The sequence below is a fragment of the Musa acuminata genome, chromosome BXJ3-2 (genome assembly GCF_036884655.1).
Source record: "Musa acuminata AAA Group cultivar baxijiao chromosome BXJ3-2, Cavendish_Baxijiao_AAA, whole genome shotgun sequence".
Taxonomy (NCBI): domain Eukaryota; kingdom Viridiplantae; phylum Streptophyta; class Magnoliopsida; order Zingiberales; family Musaceae; genus Musa; species Musa acuminata.
In genome coordinates, this window is record NC_088350.1 from 13,473,219 (window position 1) to 13,496,316 (window position 23,098).

The following is a 23,098-nucleotide window of genomic DNA, read 5'->3' on the forward strand; positions in this document are numbered from 1 at the left end:
GAACTAGATTCTCTTTTTTCACTCTTTATATTCTTTTTTCATATGATGACTTAGATTCGGAAGTTCAATAAAACAAAATAAGTATTACAAAGGTATAATCTTACAATTTACCCTAGTTGGATGTGATACTAGTTACAAGGCTACTATATCATATATGTAAGAACCAATTAAAAAAGAAATTCCCATGATATGGTTCAATGTATTGTTAGAGTAACAATAATTTCAGAAAAAAAATATGCCAAAGGGTCAAGCCAAAACATTATAATGATAACAAATAGGGCTGAAAATATTATAATGATAACAAATAGGTCTGGTGTCATGAGTAAGAACATAGCAACCATTGTACAAGCCTATAAGGGCCAACTTGAAACAAATTAATCTTAATATGATGATAATCAATCCATTTAAGTTTATTAGAGCAGAGAGACAGATTAATTCATGATAGCTTTTGTCAAGTACAAATGGTTAAGACTTTATGATTTTATTATTGTGGTAACAAAAGACTTATGTGTTGCTCAATAATATGTCAACTAAAATATATCATTGGAGTAGGACAAATCACATTTTAAAGGAAAGATCAGACTGTCTCAACAAACATGTTATTTTCAATCAAGGACAATATAACTATCTAAAGTTATGCATACTCTAGTTTGTAGTATAAATAATCTATAATTAGCTCGAATCAACATACTGAAATTAACTAATTACATAACATAATTTATAATTAGCCTTCCTCTCTCTCTCTCTCTCTCCATCTCTCTCTATATATAGAACAAGAGCCGAGCCGTGGAAGCATTCTATTTCCGACACATCTCTCTGACAATGGAGCACTCGCAGCCAATATTCTGTGTAACACCTCTTCTCCTTTTCTTTTCTTTTTCCTAGTAATCCTATCTTAAAGCTTTAATCCTTCAAACTCCAACTTTTCTCGGTTACGTGCAGGTGTTGATTATTTTAGTGCTGTGGACGGTGGTAACAGCGGCGTTCATAGGGATCGCTGAGGGCCATCGCCACCACCGGCAGGCAGGTGGTGCGACGGAGCTAGAAGCCTTCCACTATGCAGCGACGGGGGCAAGAGGATGCCGGGCCCACGTGGCCAGCCTGACGGACTTCGGCGGGGTGGGCGACGGGGTGACCTCCAACACGGTGGCCTTTGCGGCGGCCGTGGCCAACCTCAGTAAGGTGGCGTACGACGGCGGCGCGATGCTGGTGGTGCCGGCCGGCCGGTGGCTCACCGGGCCCTTCAACCTCGCCGACCACTTCACCCTCTTCCTCGACCACGACGCCGTCATCCTCGCCACTCAGGTCCGCCTCCCTCCTCCGCCCCCTTCCCCCACCTTCTCCTCTATCTATTTCGATGTAGAGTGCATGTTCATAATCGTTCATGGCTTGTTTGCCATTACCATCGCCTCTATCATCCTCGGTGGTGATTATGGCTAGTAGCCCTTCCCATCGAGTCCGTTCTTCTGACAGCTCTCGCCAGATGAACGGTGAGGATGAAGAATAGATTCGTCACAGGTGAGCCCCACCAGAACGTTACATAGCGAGTGTATACTATTCTAACGTTTCCTTCATCTCATCTCCAAGGAGAATTCACAAGTCTAATACGATGTGCATTGTCACCGCTTTGGACTGATGAGGGAAAAGAAGTGAACTAAGCCACTACAAATCTAAATTTGTCTTGATAATATTAATTTCTGAAATATTTACAATTTGTATGGTAGATTTTTGACTATTTAGTATCTCTACTTTGATCTCTCAAAATAAGAAAACAGTAATGTTTGTTTTGTTTTATTATTATTATTATTATTATTATTATTATTATTATTATTATTATTATTTCTCTTGTATGTCATATCTGAACATCAATAATCTTGGATTAGAATCCACATAAATGGCATTCTTTTCGTGTAAGAACTTTAAGGTAGGAAAGGATGCGAGGAAACCAGCATAAGAATGGAATGCAGTGTGGACCTTATCCTTACATGAATTTTAGGCTCCACCATCAGTCTAAAAGTTAGGCGGATGACTTTCTAACACAAAACTGCTATTTAGACTCTCAAAACGGGAGAACCACAAACTCTCTCTTTGATATTTTGTAGGAAAGAGTACTGTCATCCAATCTCTCAGTGTTTTCTTTTTGACTAAACCTTGTAGATCTGTGTAGCTAATTGGGTTTCCTGAAGACAGCAAAACTCTATTAATGCTACAAACTTGGGAGAACAAGTTAGATTTCAACTGCAGCTTATATAACATAAATTTCTATTCTGCAATCCCATTTTATGGCTTCTCACACTGCAACTTGGACAGCATTGCTTATGAATTGCATGGATACTCTTTTTTTTTTTTTGTTTATTGGTAGCTAATAGAGGCTTTAATGCTATGTTCTTTTGTTCAATCTGCATCAACTAAGATAATTCATATCATGGTGATATGCTTGTGCAGGATATCAACGAGTGGCCGATCATTGACCCTTTGCCCTCCTACGGTAGAGGAAGAGATGCGGCTGGGGGTAGATACAGTAATCTCATCATGGGATATAACCTAACCGATGTGGTCATAATAGGTAGTATATACGTTGCATATTTCCAGTACTTCTATCACATTACTTCTAAATTCATAAAGCTTGCATCGTGTTGTCATTCCATGATCCCCTAAAATTTAGATTAAAAAAATTATTTTTAGTCAAAAACTATAACATTTAATTCAGTTTATAGTTTATGATGTTTTGGCGTGCTTTGATTGACAAGAAGACACATATATATCATCATCTAACTTGTTTGCATCATAGATGGGGAACAGAATATAATTTGATTGCAACATACCACGTCCTGATGCTAACAAGTTTTATTGTTATTTTTAGGGAATAATGGAACTATCGATGGACAAGGTGAAACCTGGTGGAAAATGTTCCGTAACAAAGAACTCAATTACACTCGTGGATACCTCATTGAATTGATGTACTGCAAACAAGTGCTGATTTCCAACATTACATTGGTTAACTCTCCATCGTGGAATGTCCATCCAGTGTACAGCAGGTTTATATTAATAATCTACTTTCAGAACACTTGAAGGCTTCTTTTGCTTTCCATTCTTTTGTTACAATCTGATGTTAACGTGAATGAATGCACTGTGCAGCCACGTAATCGTCTCAGGCATCACAATTCTTGCACCGGTCAACTCTCCCAACACTGATGGGATCGATCCAGGTGGATATCGTACCTACATTTACTTGGGTTGTAGATTCTATGTTGCTATTTCGATTGATTCTTTTTGGTGGTTTCTCTCTTCTTCGCAGACTCATCCTCCAATGTCCGCATTGAGGACTGCTACATAGTCTCAGGCGATGACTGCATCGCCATTAAAAGCGGTTGGGATGAGTACGGGATTGCATTCAACATGTCAAGCAAACACATAGTGATCAGACGGCTCACCTGCATCTCCCCCACGAGCGCTGTCATCGCCCTGGGAAGCGAGATGTCGGGAGGAATCCAAGATGTCCGGGCCGAAGACATCACGGCCATCCACTCCGAATCCGGCGTCAGGATCAAGACGACCATCGGAAGGGGAGCTTACGTGAAGGACATATTCGTGAGAAGAATGAATCTGCACACAATGAAGTGGGTCTTCTGGATGACGGGCACCTACGGGCAGCACCCGGACGACAAATTTGATCCGAAAGCCATTCCGGTGGTGCAGAATATCAGTTACAGCAACGTGGTGGCCGAGAACGTGACCATGGCCGCGAAGCTGGAGGGGATTCCCGGCGCGCCCTTCACCGGAATATGCATCTACAATGTGACGGCGGAGGTGGTGAAGTCGAAGAAGCCGATTTGGAACTGCACCGACGTGGAGGGCGTATCGAGTCACGTGACGCCCACTCCCTGTGCGCAGATTCCGGAATATCCAGATCGTATAACGCATTGCCCCTTCCCTGAAGATGATCTACCTGTGAATGGTGTTGGGCTAGAGGAGTGTGCTTATCAGAGAGCCAAACCATGAGTTGAGATGCTTTCTACAACTCATGGTTTAATGGCATAACCTATGATGTCCTGAAGCTTGGCAGATTAAAATGTTTGCCTTGAACAAAGGCAGATGTAATTGATCATATAATATCCAAAGGCAGATGAAATATCCAATAATATTTCATTGCTATAAATATGGATTATTGAAAAATAAGACATGTTATTTATTTGAATACTTTTCTTCAACTTGGAAGTGTTATATTCTTTATTTGATACGAATAGTTAGAAATGAATTTTTCAAAGAGAGGATGACTTATGATTGTCACTAAAACGATTGATTTTATCCCTAACATTTGAATTCATAACTCAATGTATCTTCACTTTTAAATACCACGTAAGCACCCTATGTTGTAGAGGACAGGTCGATTTATTTGAGAACTTTTTCTATGATCATATCTGAATCATGTTATGCATGAACAGGCTTCGTTAGATCCTATAGAATAAAATAAGTGAGGTGGGATGATTCGATATTCTATTTATTCCACTTCCTTATTTACAGTATGGAAACATATTCATTTCCTCTTCATCGATCCAAATCTATAACACTATCAGAGTGAAATAAGAGATCTAAGGAAGAACATAGGTTGGACTTTATTAGTAACAAGTAAATATTTTGTACGTAAAAAAATAAAGATATTAAGGGGATAAACACCAATCAAAAAAATGAGGCAATCCAAAATACACTTGATTATGATCAAATTTATAAGCCGACTTGGATATCGAGCATTTACCTATAAGAACTAAATTAGTTGCAATAAATAGTTGCAACCCTAGAAAATAGAATTTAGTAAATCATTCTTTGCATAGAGTCATTATATATGATACGTGAAGATATGTATGAAAAGTAGATTTTATATGAATCAATTTTTGCCATTCATTTCGTTCTTGCTCGAGCCGAATGATAAAAAATTATCATATTTGGTTCCTTCAGGGGGTGGATCCATAAGAATTCACCTATCCCAATAACAAAAAAACTAGACTAGAATGATACTATATTAAGAGGAAGTTCGCAGGGTGGCCATGAAAGGCCTAGGTCGCACGTTGGTGAGGAAGTTCTGCTCGAACTCCCTGGTGAGCTGGTCGAAGGACAAGACCGAAGATTGGCATAGTCGGTTGAACCACGCTCTTACCGATCCCCTCAGGGTGGTCGGAAATGCCCGGCACATCAATGCATCGGAGGTGCCATAGAGGGCCATCTAAGCCCGAAATGCGGAGACATGCTCCGCGGGATCGAAGCCGCCGTCATATGTCTCCAATACCGACAGCCTGAAGTTGAGGGGTACCGACTTGTCCAGTACTTCCTGTGTGAAATGGGACCTACCTGAGCTGCCTTCGCTAGACTCGCTCGGTGATTTTTGGAACTCATGCTAGAACTCGTATAGGCGTTGGTTGACCCGGGACAACTGGGCCCTGAGCGAGTCGTCCACCAAGTCAAACGATACGGAGTCAGGTTTGAAGTGGGGTACCGTGACTTAGCAGAGTGCGGGTATGCTTTGCTCGGGCGAATCTCTCAGGTCCGTCGCTTGCTCTCGGGCTTCCCCCATCCCGACTTGCTACCCACTAGGCCTTTATCGGGTCGAGTCAATTGGGGGAGCCGCTAGCCACACGATCTGAGGAATGAGCAGAGCGAGCGTCTGCATCATGCCCACCATGGCTTGCACTTGTTTGGTCAGGCTGAGGAATGCCTCAGGTGTCACGGCCGAGGGTCCCATGGTTAGTCCAAAAATATGTGTATATTGGATCTTTTGAGACAATTATTAGTCTTAGAATGTAATTCTGATCGGTCAATACAAATACATTTAAATATAATATTTTTTTTTTTAGATTAGTTAATCTATCTTGGAAGGTAAAAATGGGTAGAGTAAACCTATTTTTATTTTATTTGAAATTAATGTCCTCTTCCTCTGCATGTAGGAAATGAATTAAATAAATCATTTAAATCATGAGAAGTGCTTCCATAGAAGTTAAACTTTCATTCATCTACATCTCTTGTTTCTTATTCCCATTCCTCCTTCCTATTGCAAGGTTTCTAATCTTTTATATTGCAAGTGTTACGATCCTTTCTATTGTAAGTGTTCCGATTCTTCCTATTACAAGCTTTCTAATCTTTCCTATTACAAGTGTCCTAACCTTTTCTTACTGCAATTTTATCTCTACATTTGCTTTGAATATTAGGAACTTTAAATTGTTCTAGCCTTGTATTTGATATATCTCCTGTTTAGATGTAACGATTTGAATCTGTGAAACTTGTGAGATTCTGACCTTTCTACCTTGTTATGGTTATAATTTTATGCACTGACCTCTGATTTGGACAAAACTTATTTGATCTGAATATAGACTCATAATTCTTTCTTTTGATAGCTTAATTTAAGAATTCGGAGTAAGTTTGTCTATCCAAACTTCTATTTCAAATAAGCCTATGAATTCTGCAAAATAGGGATCGTAATTTCTGACCTTTTGATAATGAACTGCTTATAAGTCCTGTTGGAAACTTTGATTTATTCCAAACTTATTTTATTTTAAATTAGACATGTAGATCTTTCATTTGATACTTAGATTGAAAGATTTAGAGCCCAAATGCCCGCCTAGTTTTCTGTTGAAACTGACCCTGTGAATTCTATAAAATTGAGATTTGTTCTTTGATCTTGGGTAACTAAATCTATTGTAACTCTTTATTGAAAACTTCGATTCATACAAAAATTATTTTATTTGAAATAAGATTGAAATATCTTCCACAATAGCTTTCTTGAGTATATTGGAGCACGATTGATAGTTTGAATCATTTGTTCAATGTGCCTCTTGAATTCTGCTAGAAATCGAGCTTTGGTCGATTTCACATATTCTGGTTTTATTCCTTTGTAAATTGATTTCATTTAGCTTTCTTGTCCAATTGAGCTTTATATTACTGCTTTGAATTCTTGTATGCTCTTGTCCTTAAAATTATTTGTATTCTTGAAAACTATTGTGTAACGTTTATACTATATCGTATTAACTCATATAGGCACATGTATATCCCATTGTTCCGCATTTGCTTTCGATATGTGCCTCCATTTTCATTCCTTTGGACGTTAAATTCTATATAACCTTCTTATTTGAATTGAGTTATATGTGATTGCTAGGAATTCTTGAATGCTCTTGCTTTCATTTCCTTTCAAATATGAATACTTTTGTGAAAGATTATACTTGCATCGTATTGACTCGTAAAGACGCATGTACATTTTGTTGTTTTGCATGTGCTTCCGATATGTGCTATTTATTATTCATACTGTCCTTTTGTACTTTGGTGTTTGTGGGATACTATAAACCTTTGCCAGAAATGGTAAAAGGAGTTATGCATAGAGCCTGCGATGCTCTACCGGCCCCCTCTGACTTCACCTAGATGTGGGTGGATGGAGCTCCAAAATGTGGGAGACTTCTGTTTGGTGATCATTTAGAAATGAATGAATCACATTCTGTTTGTGGTCCCACTATACTTTCTGTATGTTTGATATGATATTCAAAGCTTTGGTTATGTATTTATGTATGTGCTTTGGATAAGAAAGATTTGAATGCAACGTCAAATACGACGTTTCAGCTTCTATTTTGTATTTGTTCATTGATATGCTATGAAATGGTTTATATGCTGTTGATATGTTCTGAAATATTTCCTACACTATTGATATGTTCCGAAATGCTCCCTATGCCTCTAAAATGTTCCTACGCCATTGATATACTTTGAAATATTCCATATGCCATTGATATGTTCCAAAATGTTCCATTTGTCATTGATATGCTCTGAAACATTTCATACGCCGTTGATAAGCTCCGAAATGTTTCATTCATTATTGATATGCTCCGATGATTCAATATTGTATTTATTCCACTTCCTTATTTACAGTATGGAAACATATTCATTTCCTCTTCATCTATCCAAATCTATAACACTATTAGAGTGAAATAAGAGATCTAAGGAAGAACATAGGTTGGACTTTATTAGTAACAAGTAAATATTTTGTACGTAAAAAAATTAAGATATTAGGGGGATAAACACCAATAAAAAAATGAGGCAATCCAAAAAACACTTGATTGTGATCAAATTTATAAGCCGACTTGGATATCGAGCATTTACCTATAAGAACTAAATTAGTTGCAATAAATAGTTGCAACCCTAGAAATTAGAATTTAGTAAATCTTTTCTTACATAGAGTCATTATATATGATATGTGAAGATATGTATGAAAAGTAGATTTTATACGGATCTATTTTTGCCATTCATTTCATTCTTGCTCGAGCCGAATGATGAAAAATTATCATATTTGGTTCCTTCAGGGGGTGGATCCATAAGAATTCACCTATCCCAATAACAAAAAAACTTGACTAGAATGATACTATATTAAGAGGAAGTTCGCAGGGTGGCCATGGAAGGCCTAGGTCGCACGTTGGTGAGGAAGTTCTGCTCAAACTCCCTAGTGAGCTGGTCAAAGGACAAGACCGAAGATTGGCACAGTCGGTTGAACCACGCTCGTGCCGGTCCCCTCAGGGTGGTCAGAAATGCCTGGCACATCAATGCATCGGAGGTGCCATAGAGGGCCATCTGAGCCCGAAATGCGGAGACATGCTCTGTGGGATCGGAGCCGCCGTCATATGTCTCCAATACCGACAGCCTGAAGTTGAGGGGTACTGACTTGTCCTGTACTTCCTGTGTGAAATGGGACCTGCCTGAGCTGCCTTCGCTAAACTCGCTCGGTGATTTTTGGAACTCGTGCTAGAACTCGTCTAGGCGTTGGTTGACCCAGGACAACTGGGCCCTGAGCGAGTCGTCCACCAAGTCAAACGATACGGTGTCAAGCTTGAAGTGGGGTAGTGTGACTTAGCAGGGTGCGGGTATGCTCTGCTCGGGCGAACAGCTCGGGTCCATCGCTTGCTCTCGGGCTTCCCCTATCCCGACTTGCTACCCACTCGGCCTCTATCGGGTCGAGTCAGTTGGGGGAGCCGCTAACCACACGATCCGAGGAATGAGCGGAGTGAGCATCTGCATCATGCCCACCATGGCTTGCACTTGTTTGGTCAGGCTGAGGAATGCCTCAGGTGTCACGACCGAGGGTCCCATGGTTAGTCCAATAATGTGTGTATATTGGATCTTTTGAGACAATTATTAGTCTTAGAATGTAATTCTAATTGGTCAATAAAAATACATTTTAATATAATTTTTTTTATTTTTTTGAGATTGGTTAATCTATCTTGGAAGGTAAAAATGGGTAGAGTAAACCTATTTTTATTTTATTTGAAATTAATGTCCTCTTCCTCTACATGTAGGAAATGAATAAAATAAATCATTTAAATCACCAGAAGTGCTTCCATAGAAGTTAAACTTTCATTCATCTACATCTCTTGTTTCTTATTCCCATTCCTCCTTCCTATTGCATGATTTCTAATCTTTTATATTGCAAGTGTTCCAATCCTTTCTATTGCAAGTGTTCCAATCCTTCCTATTATAAGCTTTCTAATCTTTCCTATTACAAGTGTCCTAACCTTTCCTTACTGCAATTTTATCTCTACATTGTTTTGAATATGAGAAACTTTAAATTATTCTAGCCTTGTATTTGATATATCTCCTGTTTAGATGTAACGATTTGAATATGTGAAACTTTCGAGATTTTGACCTTTCTACCTTGTTATGGTTATAACTTTATGCACTGACCTCTGATTTGGATAAAACTTATTTCATCTGAATATAGACTTATATCCTTTCTTTTGATAGCTTATTTTAATAATTCAGAGTATGTTTGCCTATCCAAACTTCTATTTTAAATAAGCCTACGAATTCTGCAAAACAGGGATCGTAATTTCTGACCTTTTGACAATGAACAGCCTATAAGTCCCTGTTGAAAACCTTGATTTATTCCAAGCTTATTTTATTTTAAATTAGACACGTAGATCTTTCATTTGATACTTAGATTGAAAGATTTAGAGTCCAAATGCCCGCCCAGTTTTCTGTTGAAACTGACCCTATGAATTCTATAAAATTGAGATTTGTTCTTTGATCTTGGGTAACTAAATCTATTGTAACTCTTTGTTGAAAACTTCGATTCATATGAAAATTATTTTATTTGAAATAAGATTGAAATATCTTTCACAATAGCTTTCTTGAGTATATTGGAGCACGATTGATAGTTTGAATCATTTGTTCAATGTGCCTCTTGAATTCTGCTAGAAATCGAGTTTTGGTCGATTTCACATATTCTGGTTTCATTCCTTTGGAAATTGATTTCATTTAGCTTTCTTGTCCAATTGATCCTAACCCTAATTACATGTGAACTACATACCTAAAAACATAATCCTAAGCAAGTTTTTAACCGGCCAACATCGAGTTTTGTTTTGGCGAGCTTTCCTACGATCTTCCAGTGGACTTCCGATACGCCCTCGGGTTTTTTCCGGTGGACTCCCAGCAGGCTCCCGATCTTGTGACGAATTCAACAAGTAGCCAAGCCTTCTCGGTGATCTCTACGAATCTCTGACGATCTCTTCGGAAGACTTCCAAAAGTTCTAACAAGTCTTCGATCTTTCTTGGTTGGTTCCGACAGCATCTCTGACGAATCTTCAGACTCTCAAACGTCCATCGAACTTGACTCTGGTATCCTTGCTTTATATTTTTTAGGCTATCGTAGTTAATCCTACACACTTAACTTTAATAATTTGGATTAGATCAATTAACCCATCAATTGATTTCATAATCAAAATTTGAGATTCAACAATCTCCCCCTTTTTTATGATGACAATCAATTAATGATAGAGTTAAACATAGCTCCCCCTATCTATATGTCATATTGTGAGAAGATAAAACCACTTGAATTCCATCCCTTTGAATTCAAGCATAAATCAATAAGTTCTAACCGTTGAACTTATCGTTGTCTTATTAAGCATGAGCAAATACGAAACTTCGTATTTCTCATAATTTTCAGCTATTGAAAATCATTTTCAAGTTAAATGATAAGAGACAATTTTCACTTCGACGAGAGATAAAAAATTTTCAACATGATAAAGATTTTCAACATGAATTTCATGATATAAATGTGAGGAATGATTTCATATGATCAACCAATCTTGCGATATATTCAAAGATTTTGCAAGGTATATAAGACAAGCTTTTGCAATTCATATAAGTCATGCTATCGATACGCATAAGTCGTACAAGTCATCACTTCTCCCCCTTTGTCATCAACAAAAAATAAGGAGATGAGACTTGAAACACAGTTTGTGATCATATCATACAAAATTCGAATTCATCATACAAAGTTAATCTCGCAAGAAATATTTATCCAGATTACAAAACAAATCAGCAATTATCTAGAATTTAACAATACATCTCAAACAAAGGTTTAGTTTTTGTTCAAAAGAAGACAACAAACTTCTAACTTGACATTAAGAGTAATCAAAACAGAATAAGAAACTACATCGATTAATCTTAGGAGGTAATCCATAGTGCTGATATATGACATCCATTTTTTGATTCATTTGTCGTAGTTCCTTCAAAATTTCAATTTGCTGGATTTGAATTTGTTCTTGCTGCGATTTGATCTGATACAATTCTGCCATAATGAGTTCTTCAGAGGATGAAACAGGAGCCGAAGGTGTTGCGCCAAAGGGACTAGGAGGAGGAGATTCATTTCCCCTAAGAATTGGTGTTTCGGGGTGTTCTACTGGTGGGAGAATTGGATCAATCCTTCTAGGTTGCCTAACCCATATACCCTTGCTAAATATGCACCTAAGTCTATGAGAGATGCATTTGCTAGTTGATTCCATATGTCAAAAATAAATGATATTTTTGGATTTTCAATTGTTTGGATCAAGAAAAATAAAATTTAACACTTTCATGCATTCAGACATGGTTTTGCTATAGATTTTCAAACACAATCATGAAGATAAAACATGCTCATGATCATGGAAATTTTTGTATCCAAAACATATAATTTCCAACATATTATTAAGGCATGTAATAGTGTAAAGTTCTCATTATAGCAATTTAGTGAGTGAATTAAGGACGCCCGAAAAATGATTTTAATAAGTTCATGCATTCGGACACATTTTTGCCATATGTTTTTTAAATACACTCATGAAAATAATACATGCTTATCATCATGTATAAATTAAAATTTCATGCATAAAATTATCAATCATAGTATCAAAATATTTAATATTACATCATTATGCATTTCTTCAAGCATGATTTTATTTAATCAAAATCGAGAAATAACAATGGAAATCAACATGATACACATTATTTTTTCTTAACCACATATAGCATGATATTAAACTTCTTAATATTTTCATTAAGACATTAAGCATGGTTTTAATCAAAATCAGAAATAATCAAAATACACATTTTTTCTTCTTAAGAAAAACATACATAGGATCATTAGATTTAAATCTAACATTTTATTTCATTAACATGAAACATGTAATTTTTATTATTATTTTCAAATTACGGGAATGATCATATTCTTGCATTTTCAAATATTTTTTAATATGCGATTTTCAAGAAAAATAATTATTCTAAAAAAAGAAAATGCATCATGAAAAACATCAAGTAATTTCAAAACAAATTAAGGGGGTTTCGATTACCTCATCGTTCAATGCCGTTAAGGTGTAGTTTGCCACCTCGCCTTTCTTGATTTTCTCCTCGTCTTCGGAGGAGCTCGATTCATCCCACTTTGTGTTTTTCTTCTTGCGTTCAAAGTAAGTAGTTCCGTTCTTTTTGCTTTTTAATTTTTGTTTCATTTGTAGTTTAAGTTCACCATCACTTGAGCTTATGCTCGAGTGGTCTTTAAATGTTCTATGTCCAAAATCCTTCCTGTTCTTTGGAAGGTTGTTTTGTTCATTTTGTTCATCACGTGCATTGTGCACCATTTCATATGTCATCAATGAACCGATAAGTTTTTCAAGTGAAAAAATATTTAAATCTTTTGTTTCTTGTATTACCGTTATTTTAGGATCCCACCTTTTGGAAAGCGATCATAAGATCTTGCTTACGAGATCAAAAGTCGAAAAAGATTTACCAAGAACTCTTGATTATTGACGACATCCGTGAAACGGGTGTACATGTCGCCTATAGTCTCGCTTGGTTGCATTCGAAAAAGCTCAAAATCATGCAATAAAATGTTAACTTTCGTGTCTTTGACTCTACTAATTCCCTCGTGCGTGATTTCAAGTGTTTGCCACATATCAAAAGCCGTTTCACACATAGAAATCTGATTGAACTCATTTTTGTCCAAAGCGCAAAATAAGGCATTCATAGCCTTTGCGTTTAAAGAAAAATACTTCTCCAAATTCGACTATTTGTTCATCAATTTAGAGGGAAGTTCAAAATTGTTTTCAATAATATTCCATAAATCCAAATTCATAGAAATCAAGAAAACTCTCATTCGAGTTTTCCAGTAAGTGTAGTCCAATCCGTTAAACAACGATGGACGAACAACCGATAAGCCCTCTTGAAAGCAATGAAGAGCCATTTCTCTCGGGTGTAAATCTGAAATGAGAAATACCGGGCTCTGATACCAATTGTTAGGATCAAGAGCACTAAGAGGGGGGGGGGGGGGGGTGAATTAGTGTAGCGTAAAACTTTCGACGATTAAAACTACGTTCATACGATAAGAGCGATTTTGGTTGAAAAGTCGATTCGTAAATCACTTTAACTTGTGATCAAGCAAGATGCAGTTAAAGCAAGTCTATGAAGGTAGTTTGCAGTTATGATAGCAATTAGAATGTAAGCGTAAACTGAAATATGATGTTCGTATGATAAAACTGATTTATGTCTAAACACCAATTCGGAAAATACTGACCTTTGAAACACGATTGTTTATGCGCAGAAGGCAGTAAGCTATTGCGGAGGTTTGCAGTAAAGATAATATGCTCAAAGTAAATGCAAACTGAGATTTAGAGTGGTTCGGTCAATCTTGACCTACATCCACTTTTGGCTTCCTCCATCGACAAGATCACAGACATCCACTAGAGGCCTTCTTTCAATAGGCGAAGGCCAACCACCCTTTTACAATTTTACTCCTTTTGACGGGCTTATGAGACAACCCTTACAAACTTTTCCCTCTTCTCTAGAAAGATCAAAACATGGAAGAAAAGAGGGAGGAGAAATTCTAGTCTTTACAACACTTTTGAGCTCTAAAATCACATAGTAAGATCAAGCTTTTGGTGCCTTTGGGTTACCCTTTCATTGCTGAAAGGGTGGGGTATTTATAGGCCCCAACCCAATTTGAATTTCGAGCTCAAAACTGTCAATTCCCGGAACTCCGGGGTCTGACGGTTGCACCGCCTGGCAGAGCTCGAAGACTTAGCCTCTGGGCGGTATCACCTCTTGTCAGGGGTGGTTGCACCTCTTGACAGAGCTCGGAGACTAAGCTTAGGCGGTGCCACCGCCTGACTGGGGCAGTTGCACCGCCCAGCCAGAACTCGGAGACCGAGATCAATTGGTTGCATCTCTCTTAGAGGTGGTTGCACCGCCCAGCCAGAGCTCAGAGACTAAGCCCTAGGCGATGCCACCGCAGACCTAGGCGGTGCCACCTCTGGCCAAGTAATCTGGGTCCGAATGGGCTGATCAATTTGGCCCAATTTGGGTCTATCAAGGGCCCAATTGCTCCAAGATTAAGTTAATGGGATCACCTCCGATTTTTAATTTAATCATCGTGCTAACTACGAATTTCTTAAGACATTTACTACAACTTCTTCGGTGCATCAATCGCTTCTTCCGACGAGCTTCCGGCGAGCTTCCGTCGATCATCCGATGAACCCTCGGTGATGCTCCTTTGGCAAGCTCTTGGACTTCTCGGATTTGTTCCCGCAAAACCTCCGACGACCGTCCGAACTTCCGTCGAATTCTCGAACTCCCAACGTGATCATAGTCTTGACTCTGGCGCAACTCCTACTGCATGTCTTACTTTCATCGTAGTTAATCCTGCACATGTAAAACAAAACTTTGATCGAGACAATTAATCCTAAGCAATTAACCAAGTTGTCCGGCATGTCATTGGTCCCTCGACGCTTCGTCCGATTCTTCCGCACATCGTCCTCTCCTGCGGCCTATTGCCCAATCGACCAGTTGACTCCGCAACTCCGATATCCTTGGCACAATACCCACTCTTCTTGGCCCAATACCCGAGTCCACGACCCGAAGTCTTCTGTCGATACGTCGATCGATCCACCGGCCCGACGTCCAATCTTCTGACATGTTCCTTCAGTACAACATGATTTTTCCTACTTTAATTGTCTCATTCTGATCGGAGCATCCTACATCACTCAAAACGCAGATTAAAACATAAACACATATCAAGTGGTTTCATCATCAAAATACAAGATTCAACAATCTCCCCCTTTTTGATGATGACAACTACTTGATGACGGAGTTATCCTTAACTCCCGGAGTTTAAACAAACTCCCCCTATCAATATGCCATATTGATAGAACCTTGAATTCAAACTGAATTCAAGTCATTGTAATGTTCATCATGAATACTTGCAACACTCATCATTAACTTATGCAGAGACTTACGCATAACATCATACTTCTCTCCCTTTGTCATCAACAAAAAGGAGAATTCCAACTATTCTTGTGTTTAGAATATAAGTTTAACTCATTGCATGAAAAACATAATATTAAGTTTTATCATCATGCAGTTTTGAAGCTAGAAAATTTAGCAAGTGTTACATCATGCTTAGAACATTCAAGCTATTAAGTTGGCATATTTGCTTTTCTTTGCGATAGGTAAGATAGCACTTTTGCTTCTAGAAATATGCAAGTTAGCAATCTTTGCTTCTCTTTTGAGATAAGCAATTTCTTGCTTCCTTTGCAAAGTTTAAGCTAGCAATTTTGCTTCCAGTGCAAAGTGCAAGTTAGCATGTTTTGCATCTTAATATAGGCCATATAGCACATTTTTGTATTTTCTTGAGATTTCAATCTAGCAATTCTTGGTGATGTTCAAGATAGCAATTTCTTCTCTTTTGAGATATGTGTGTGAATCAAATCTTTGCACGTAAAACTATTTCTCTAAAGATATAAGAAGGAATCATTAAATCTATTTCTCGAAAGATATTTTTCACAAGATAAGTCTATGAGAGATGCATTTGCTAGTTGATTCCATATGTCAAAAATCAATGATATTTTTGGATTTTCAATTGTTAGGATCAAGAAAAATAAAATTTGATACTTTCATGCATTCGGACGTGGTTTTGCTATAGATTTTCAAATACAATCATGAAGATAAAACATGCTCATGATCATGGAAATTTTTGTATCCAAAACACATAATTTCCAACATATTATTAAGGCATGTAATAGTGTAAGTTTCTCATTATAGTAATTTAGTGAGTGAATTAAGGACGTCCGAAAAATGATTTTAATAAGTTCATGCATTCGGACACATTTTTGCCTTATGTTTTTCAAATACACTCATGAAAATAACACATGCTTATCATCATGTATAACTTAAAATTTCATGCGTAAAATTATCAATCATAGTATCAAAATATTTAATATTACATCATTATGCATTTCTTCAAGCATGATTTTATTTAATCAAAATCGAGATATAAAAATGGAAATCAACATGATACACATTATTACTTCTTAACCACATATAGCATGATATTAAACTTCTTAATATTTTCATTAAGACATTAAGCATGGTTTTAATCAAAATCAGAAATAATCGAAATACACATTTTTTTTTCTTAAGAAAAACATACATATGATCATTAGATTTAAATCTAACATTTTATTTCATTAACATGAAACAGGTAATTTTCATTATTATTTTCAAATTACGAGCATGATCATATTCTTGCATTTTCAAATATTTTTTTTAATATGTAATTTTCAAGAAAAATAATTATTCTAAAAAAAGAAAATGCATCATGAAAAACATCAAGTAATTTCAAAACAAATTAAGGGGGTTTCGATTACCTCATCGTTGAATGCTGTTAAGGAGTAGTTTGCCACCTCGCCTTTCTTGATTTTCTCCTCGTCTTCGGAGGACCTCGATTCATCCCACTTTGTGCTCTTTTTCTTGCGTTCAAAGTAAGTAGTTCCATTCTTTTTGCTTTTTAATTTTTGTTTCATTTGTAGTTTAAGTTCACCGTCACTTGAGCTTATGCTCGAGTGGTCTTCAAATGTTCTATGTCCAAAATCCTTCCTATTCTTTGGAAGGTTGTTTTGTTCATTATGTTCATCATGTGCATTGTGCACCATTTCATTTGTCATCAATGAACCGATAAATTCTTCAAGTGGAAAAATATTTAAATCTTTTGTTTCTTGTATTGCCGTTATTTTAGGATCCCACCTTTTTGAAAGAGATCTTAAGATCTTGCTTACGAGATCAAAAGTCGAAAAAGATTTACCAAGAACTCTTAGATTATTGATGACATCCGTGAAACGGGTGTACATGTCGCCTATAGTCTCGCTTGGTTGCATTCGAAAAAGCTCAAAATTATGCAATAAAATGTTAACTTTCGAGTCTTTGACTCTACTAGTTCCCTCGTGCATGATTTCAAGTGTTCGCCAAATATCAAAAGCCGTTTCGCACATAGAAATCTGATTGAACTCATTTTTGTCCAAAGCGCAAAATAAGGCATTCATAGCCTTTGCGTTTAAAAAAAAATACTTCTTCTCCAAATCCGACCATTCGTTCATCAGTTTAGAGGGAAGTTGAAAACTGTTTTCAATAATATTCCATAAATCCAAATTCATAGAAATCAAGAAAACTCTCATTCGAGTTTTCCAGTAAGTGTAGTCCAATCCGTTAAACAATGATGGACGAACAACCGATAAGCCCTCTTGAAATCCATGAAGAGCCATTTCTCGCAGGTGTAAATCCGAAATGAGAAATACCGGGCTCTGATACCAATTGTTAGGATCAAGAACACTAAGAGGGGGGGGGGGTGAATTAGTGCAGCGGAAAACTTTCGACGATTAAAACTGCGTTCGTACGATAAGAGCGATTTCAGTAGAAAAGCTGATTTGTAAATCACTTTAACTTGTGATCAAGCAAGATTCAGTTAAAGCAAGTCTATGAAGGCAATTTGCAGTATGATGGAAATTAGAATGTAAGCGTAAACTGAAATATGATGTTCGTACGATAAAACCGATTTACGTCTAAACACCAATTCAGAAAATACTGAACATTGAAACACGATCATAAATGCACAGAAGGCAGTAAGCTATTGAGGAGGTTTGCAGTAAAGATAATATGCTCAAAGTAAATGCAAACTGAGATTTAGAGTGGTTCGGTCAATCTTGACCTACATCCACTTTTGGCTTCCTCCACCGACGAGATCACCGATGTCCACTAGAGGCCTTCCTTCAATAGGCGAAGGCCAACCACACTTTTACAGTTTCACTCCTTTTGACGGGCTTAGGAGACAACCCTTACAAACTTTTCACTCCTCTCTTGAAAGATCAAAACTTGAAAGAAAAGATGGAGGAGAACTTCTAGACTTTACAACACTTTTGAGCTCTAAAATCACAGAGTAAGATCAAGCTTTCGGTGCCTTTGGGTTACCCTTTCATTGCTGAAAGGGTGGGGTATTTATAGGCCCCAACCCAATTTGAATTTTGAGCTCAAAACTATCAATTCCCGGAATTCTGGGGTCTAGCGGTTGCACCGCCTGGCAGAGCTCGAAGACTGAGCCTCTAGGCGGTATCACCTCTTGTCAGGGGTGGTTGCACCTCCTACCAGAGCTCGGAGACTGAGCTCAAGCGGTGCCACCGCCTGACTGGGGCAGTTGCACTGCCCAGCCAGAGCTCGGAGACCGAGATCAATTGGTTGCATCACTGTCAAAGGTGGTTGCATAACCCAGCCAAAGCTCAGAGACTGAGCCCTGGGCGATGCCACCACCGACCCAAGCGGTGCCACCTTTGGCCCAGTAATTTGGGTCTGAATGGGCTGATCCATTCGGCCCAATTTGGGTCTGTCAAGGGCCCAATTGCCCCAATATTAAGTTAATGGGATCACCTCCCATTTCTAACTTAATCATCGTGCTAACTACGAATTTCTTAAGATATTTACTGCAACTTGCTTCGGTGCGTCAATCGCTTCTTCTGACGAGCTTCCGTCGATCATCCGATGAACCCTCGGTGATGCTCCTGCGGACTTCCGGCAAACTCCTGGACTTACGACGATACACTTGGCAAGTTCCGAAGAGCTTCTTTGGCAAGCTCCTGGACTTCTCGGATTTGTTCCCGTAGAACCTCCGATGACCGTCCGAACTTCCGTCGAATTCTCGAACTCCCAACGTGATCATAGTCTTGACTTCGGCGCAACTCCTGCTACATGTCTTACTTTCATCGTAGTTAATCCTGCACATGTAAAACAAAACTTCGATCGAGATAATTAATCCTAAGCAATTAACCAAGTTGTCTGGCATGTCATTGGTCCATCGACGCTTCGTCCGATTCTTCGGCGCATTGTCCTCTCCTGCGGCCTATTGCCCAATCGGCCAGTTGACTCCACAACTCCGATATCCTTGGCACAATACCCGCTCTTCTTGGCCCGATGCCCGAGTCCACGACCCGAAGCCTTCTGTCGATACGTCGACCGATCCACCGGCCCGACGTCCAATCTTCTGACATGTTCCTCCAGCACAACATGATTTTTTCTGCTTTAATTGTCTCATCTTGATCGGAGCATCCTGCATCTCTCAAAATGCAGATTAAAACATAAACACACATCAAGTGGTTTCATCATCAAAATATGAGATTCAACATTAATATATAAATCAATTGATTCCGTCAAGTTAGTGAGATGATATCTGGAGCAATTATGTATTTAGGGCCCTTTATGCAAATGGATGCATCTCTAACTCTATATATATTACTTCTTAATACAATTTCTATCAAATTTAGTAAAATTTTATGTATCGATTCTTCAATACTTATTATCGTAGAATATCCATGCAACACTTTCTCAGAGTTTGCACATGGGATACATGTTCCTTCTAATTCTCAATCTCATGTTCCTTCTAATTCTCAAGTAAAGCCCTTTGCATTACAATAGCTATGGTATTGGCTTGACCTTTCATAAGGGATGATAGAACGAAAAGACTATTATAAAAATATTTATGTCTACTCTTGATTCAACATACCTCAACTGTAGTGTTCTAGTGGATCCTACTACTTCCTCTTAAATCATACTATACTAATACTATTATTTAATCATATCATTGAATCATTTATTTCTCTTGAAATCATTTGTTACATCACGTACAAAACTTAATTATATACCACTTCTACGAATGGCTCATAATATGACTAACAATTGCCACTAATCATTATATCATCACATTATAGTTTATGCCTTAATGGTATAAACTATATTGTCATGATATAAGAAGTACTGTAGGGGCAAATAATGTTAGTCAAGAAAGCCAGATGAGAATCATGACATATGTAAGAAAGAAAAATAAATTTGAACTAAAACATAAAAATGAACCATGTCTTAACTTCTCAACGAAAGTGATATTGCCACAAAGAAAGAAGAAAAAAATGCCTATTAAGGAGCACGAACTTGGTAGATCAAATCTAATCACAAGCTAAGTAAAAGGATCAACATGCAAGGTAGTCTCGCCAATAAAATATATCCTACATAAAACATTATAGAAGTCCAACAAAAAATGAAAGTGTTAAAAGGGTGCAATCTGATGTAAGACCTGTGGAAAGATGCTATATTATACAAGGCTACTGTATCAGATGATGTGAGCACCAATGAAATTTTGTTTTTCACATTTAGATAAGAATTTAAATCGATAATATACATGAATAATTTATGCATCATAAATCAGAAAAGAAAAGATCTAAGGTATTTAATCTCAAGAACTTAGGTCTGATATCAATTGTAAACATAAAATCTGTAATATGCTATATGTAATATGAAAAAAATTTAATTTAAAATTAAAATCAAATAATAATATATCGGATTTACAATGCATATCTTTCGGTGTCATCTTAGAAAAAACTTTATGAAATCTATAGGGACACCATCTTCGGATCTAAAATCCACTATATGTCAATCTAAAAAGAGAACTAGATTATCTTTTTTTCACTCTTTATATTTTTTTTCATATGACGACTTAGATTCGAAAGTTCAATAAAACAAAAAAAGTATTAAAAAGGTGTCATCCCGCAATTTACCCTAGTTGGATGTGATACTAGTTACAAGGCTACTATATCAGATAATGTGAGAGATAATTAAAAAAGAAATTCTCATGATATGGTTCAACGTATTGTTAGAGTAACAATTATTTCAGAAAAAAATATGCCAAAGGGTCAAGCCAAAACATTATAATGATAACAAATAGGGCTGAAAATATTATAATGATAACAAATAGGTCTGGTGTCATGATTAAGAAAGTAGCAACTATTGTACAAGCCTATAAGGGCCAACTTGAAACAAATTAATCTTAATATGATGATAATCAATCCATCTAAGTTTATTATAGCAGAGAGACAAATTAATTCATGATAGCTTTTGTCAAGTACAAATGGTTAAGACTTTACGATTTTATTATTGTGGTAACAAAAGACTTATGTGTTGCTCAATAATATGTCAACTAAAATATATCATTGGAGTAGGACAAATCACATTTTAAAGGAGAGATCAGACTGTCTCAACAAACATGTTATTTTCAACCAAGGACAATATAACTATCTAAAGTTATGCATACTCTAGTTTGCAGTATAAATAATCTATAATTAGCTCGAATCAACATACTGAAATTAACTAATTACATAACATAATTTATAATTAGCCTTCCTCTCTCTCTCTCTCTCTCTCTCTCTCTCTCTCTCTCTCTCTCTATATATATATATATATAGAACAAGAGCCGAGCCATGGAAGCATTCTGTTTCCGACACATCTCTCTGACAATGGAGCACTCGCAGCCAATATTCCGTGTAACACCTCTTCTCCTTTTCTTTTCTTTTATCTAGTAATCCTATCTTAAAGCTTTAATCCTTCAAACTCCAACTTTTCTCGGTTATGTGCAGGTGTTGATGATTTTAGTGCTGTGGACGGTAACAGCGGCGTTCATAGGGATCGCTGAGGGCCATCGCCACCACCGGCAGGCAGGTGGTGCGACGGAGCTAGAAGCCTTCCACTACGCAGCGGCGGGGGCAAGAGGATGCCGGGCCCACGTGGCCAGCCTGACGGACTTCGGCGGGGTGGGCGACGGGGTGACCTCCAACACGGCGGCCTTTGCGGCGGCCGTGGCCAACCTCAGTAAGGTGGCGTACGACGGCAGCGCGATGCTGGTGGTGCCGGGCGGCCGGTGGCTCACCGGGCCCTTCAACCTCACCGACCACTTCACCCTCTTCCTCGACCACGACGCCGTCATCCTCACCACTCAGGTCCGCCTCCCTCCTCCGCCCCCTTCCCCCACCTTCTCCTCCATCTATTTCGATGTAGAGTGCATGTTCATAATCGTTCACGGCTTGTTTGCCATTATCATCGCCTCTATCATCCTCGATGGTGATTATGGCTAGTAGCCCTTCCCATCGAGTCCGTTCATCTGACAGCTCTCGCCAGATGAACGGTGACGATGAAGAATAGATTCGTCACTGGTGAGCCCCACCAGAACGTTACATAGCGAGTGTATACTATTCTAACGTTTCCTTCATCTCATCTCCAAGGAGAATTCACAAGTCTAATCCGATGTGCATAGTCACCGTTTGGACTGATGAGGGAACAGAAGTGAACTAAGCCACTACAAATCTAAATTTGTCTTGATAATATTAATTTCTGAAATATTTGCAATTTGTATGGTAGATTTTTGACTATTTAGTATCTCTACTTTGATGTCTCAAAATAAGAAAACAGTAATATTTGTTTTGTTTTATTATTATTATTATTATCATTATTATTATTATTATTATTATTATTATTATTATTATTATTATTATTATTTCTCTTGTATGTCATATCCTTGTATGTGAACATCAATAATCTTGGATTAGAATCCACATAAAAAATTTCCTTTCAAATTTCAAGATTTTGAAGATAACGCTCCAAAATTAATAAGTTTTAATTGAGAATGACATTC

General features: G+C 37.6%; 1 protein-coding gene across 1 annotated transcript; it reads left to right on the forward strand.

The window, feature by feature from the left end:
- Positions 1 to 1,065: 1,065 nt before the first annotated feature.
- Positions 1,066 to 22,541, forward strand: LOC135630746 (probable polygalacturonase). Its single transcript, XM_065137910.1, has 7 exons — positions 1,066 to 1,305; positions 2,446 to 2,566; positions 2,864 to 3,038; positions 3,139 to 3,209; positions 3,299 to 3,978; positions 8,774 to 8,869; positions 22,047 to 22,541. The coding sequence occupies exons 1-7, from the start codon at positions 1,204 to 1,206 to the stop codon at positions 22,539 to 22,541; spliced, it is 1,740 nt and encodes a 579-aa protein (XP_064993982.1). The 5' UTR covers positions 1,066 to 1,203.
- Positions 22,542 to 23,098: the final 557 nt, after the last annotated feature.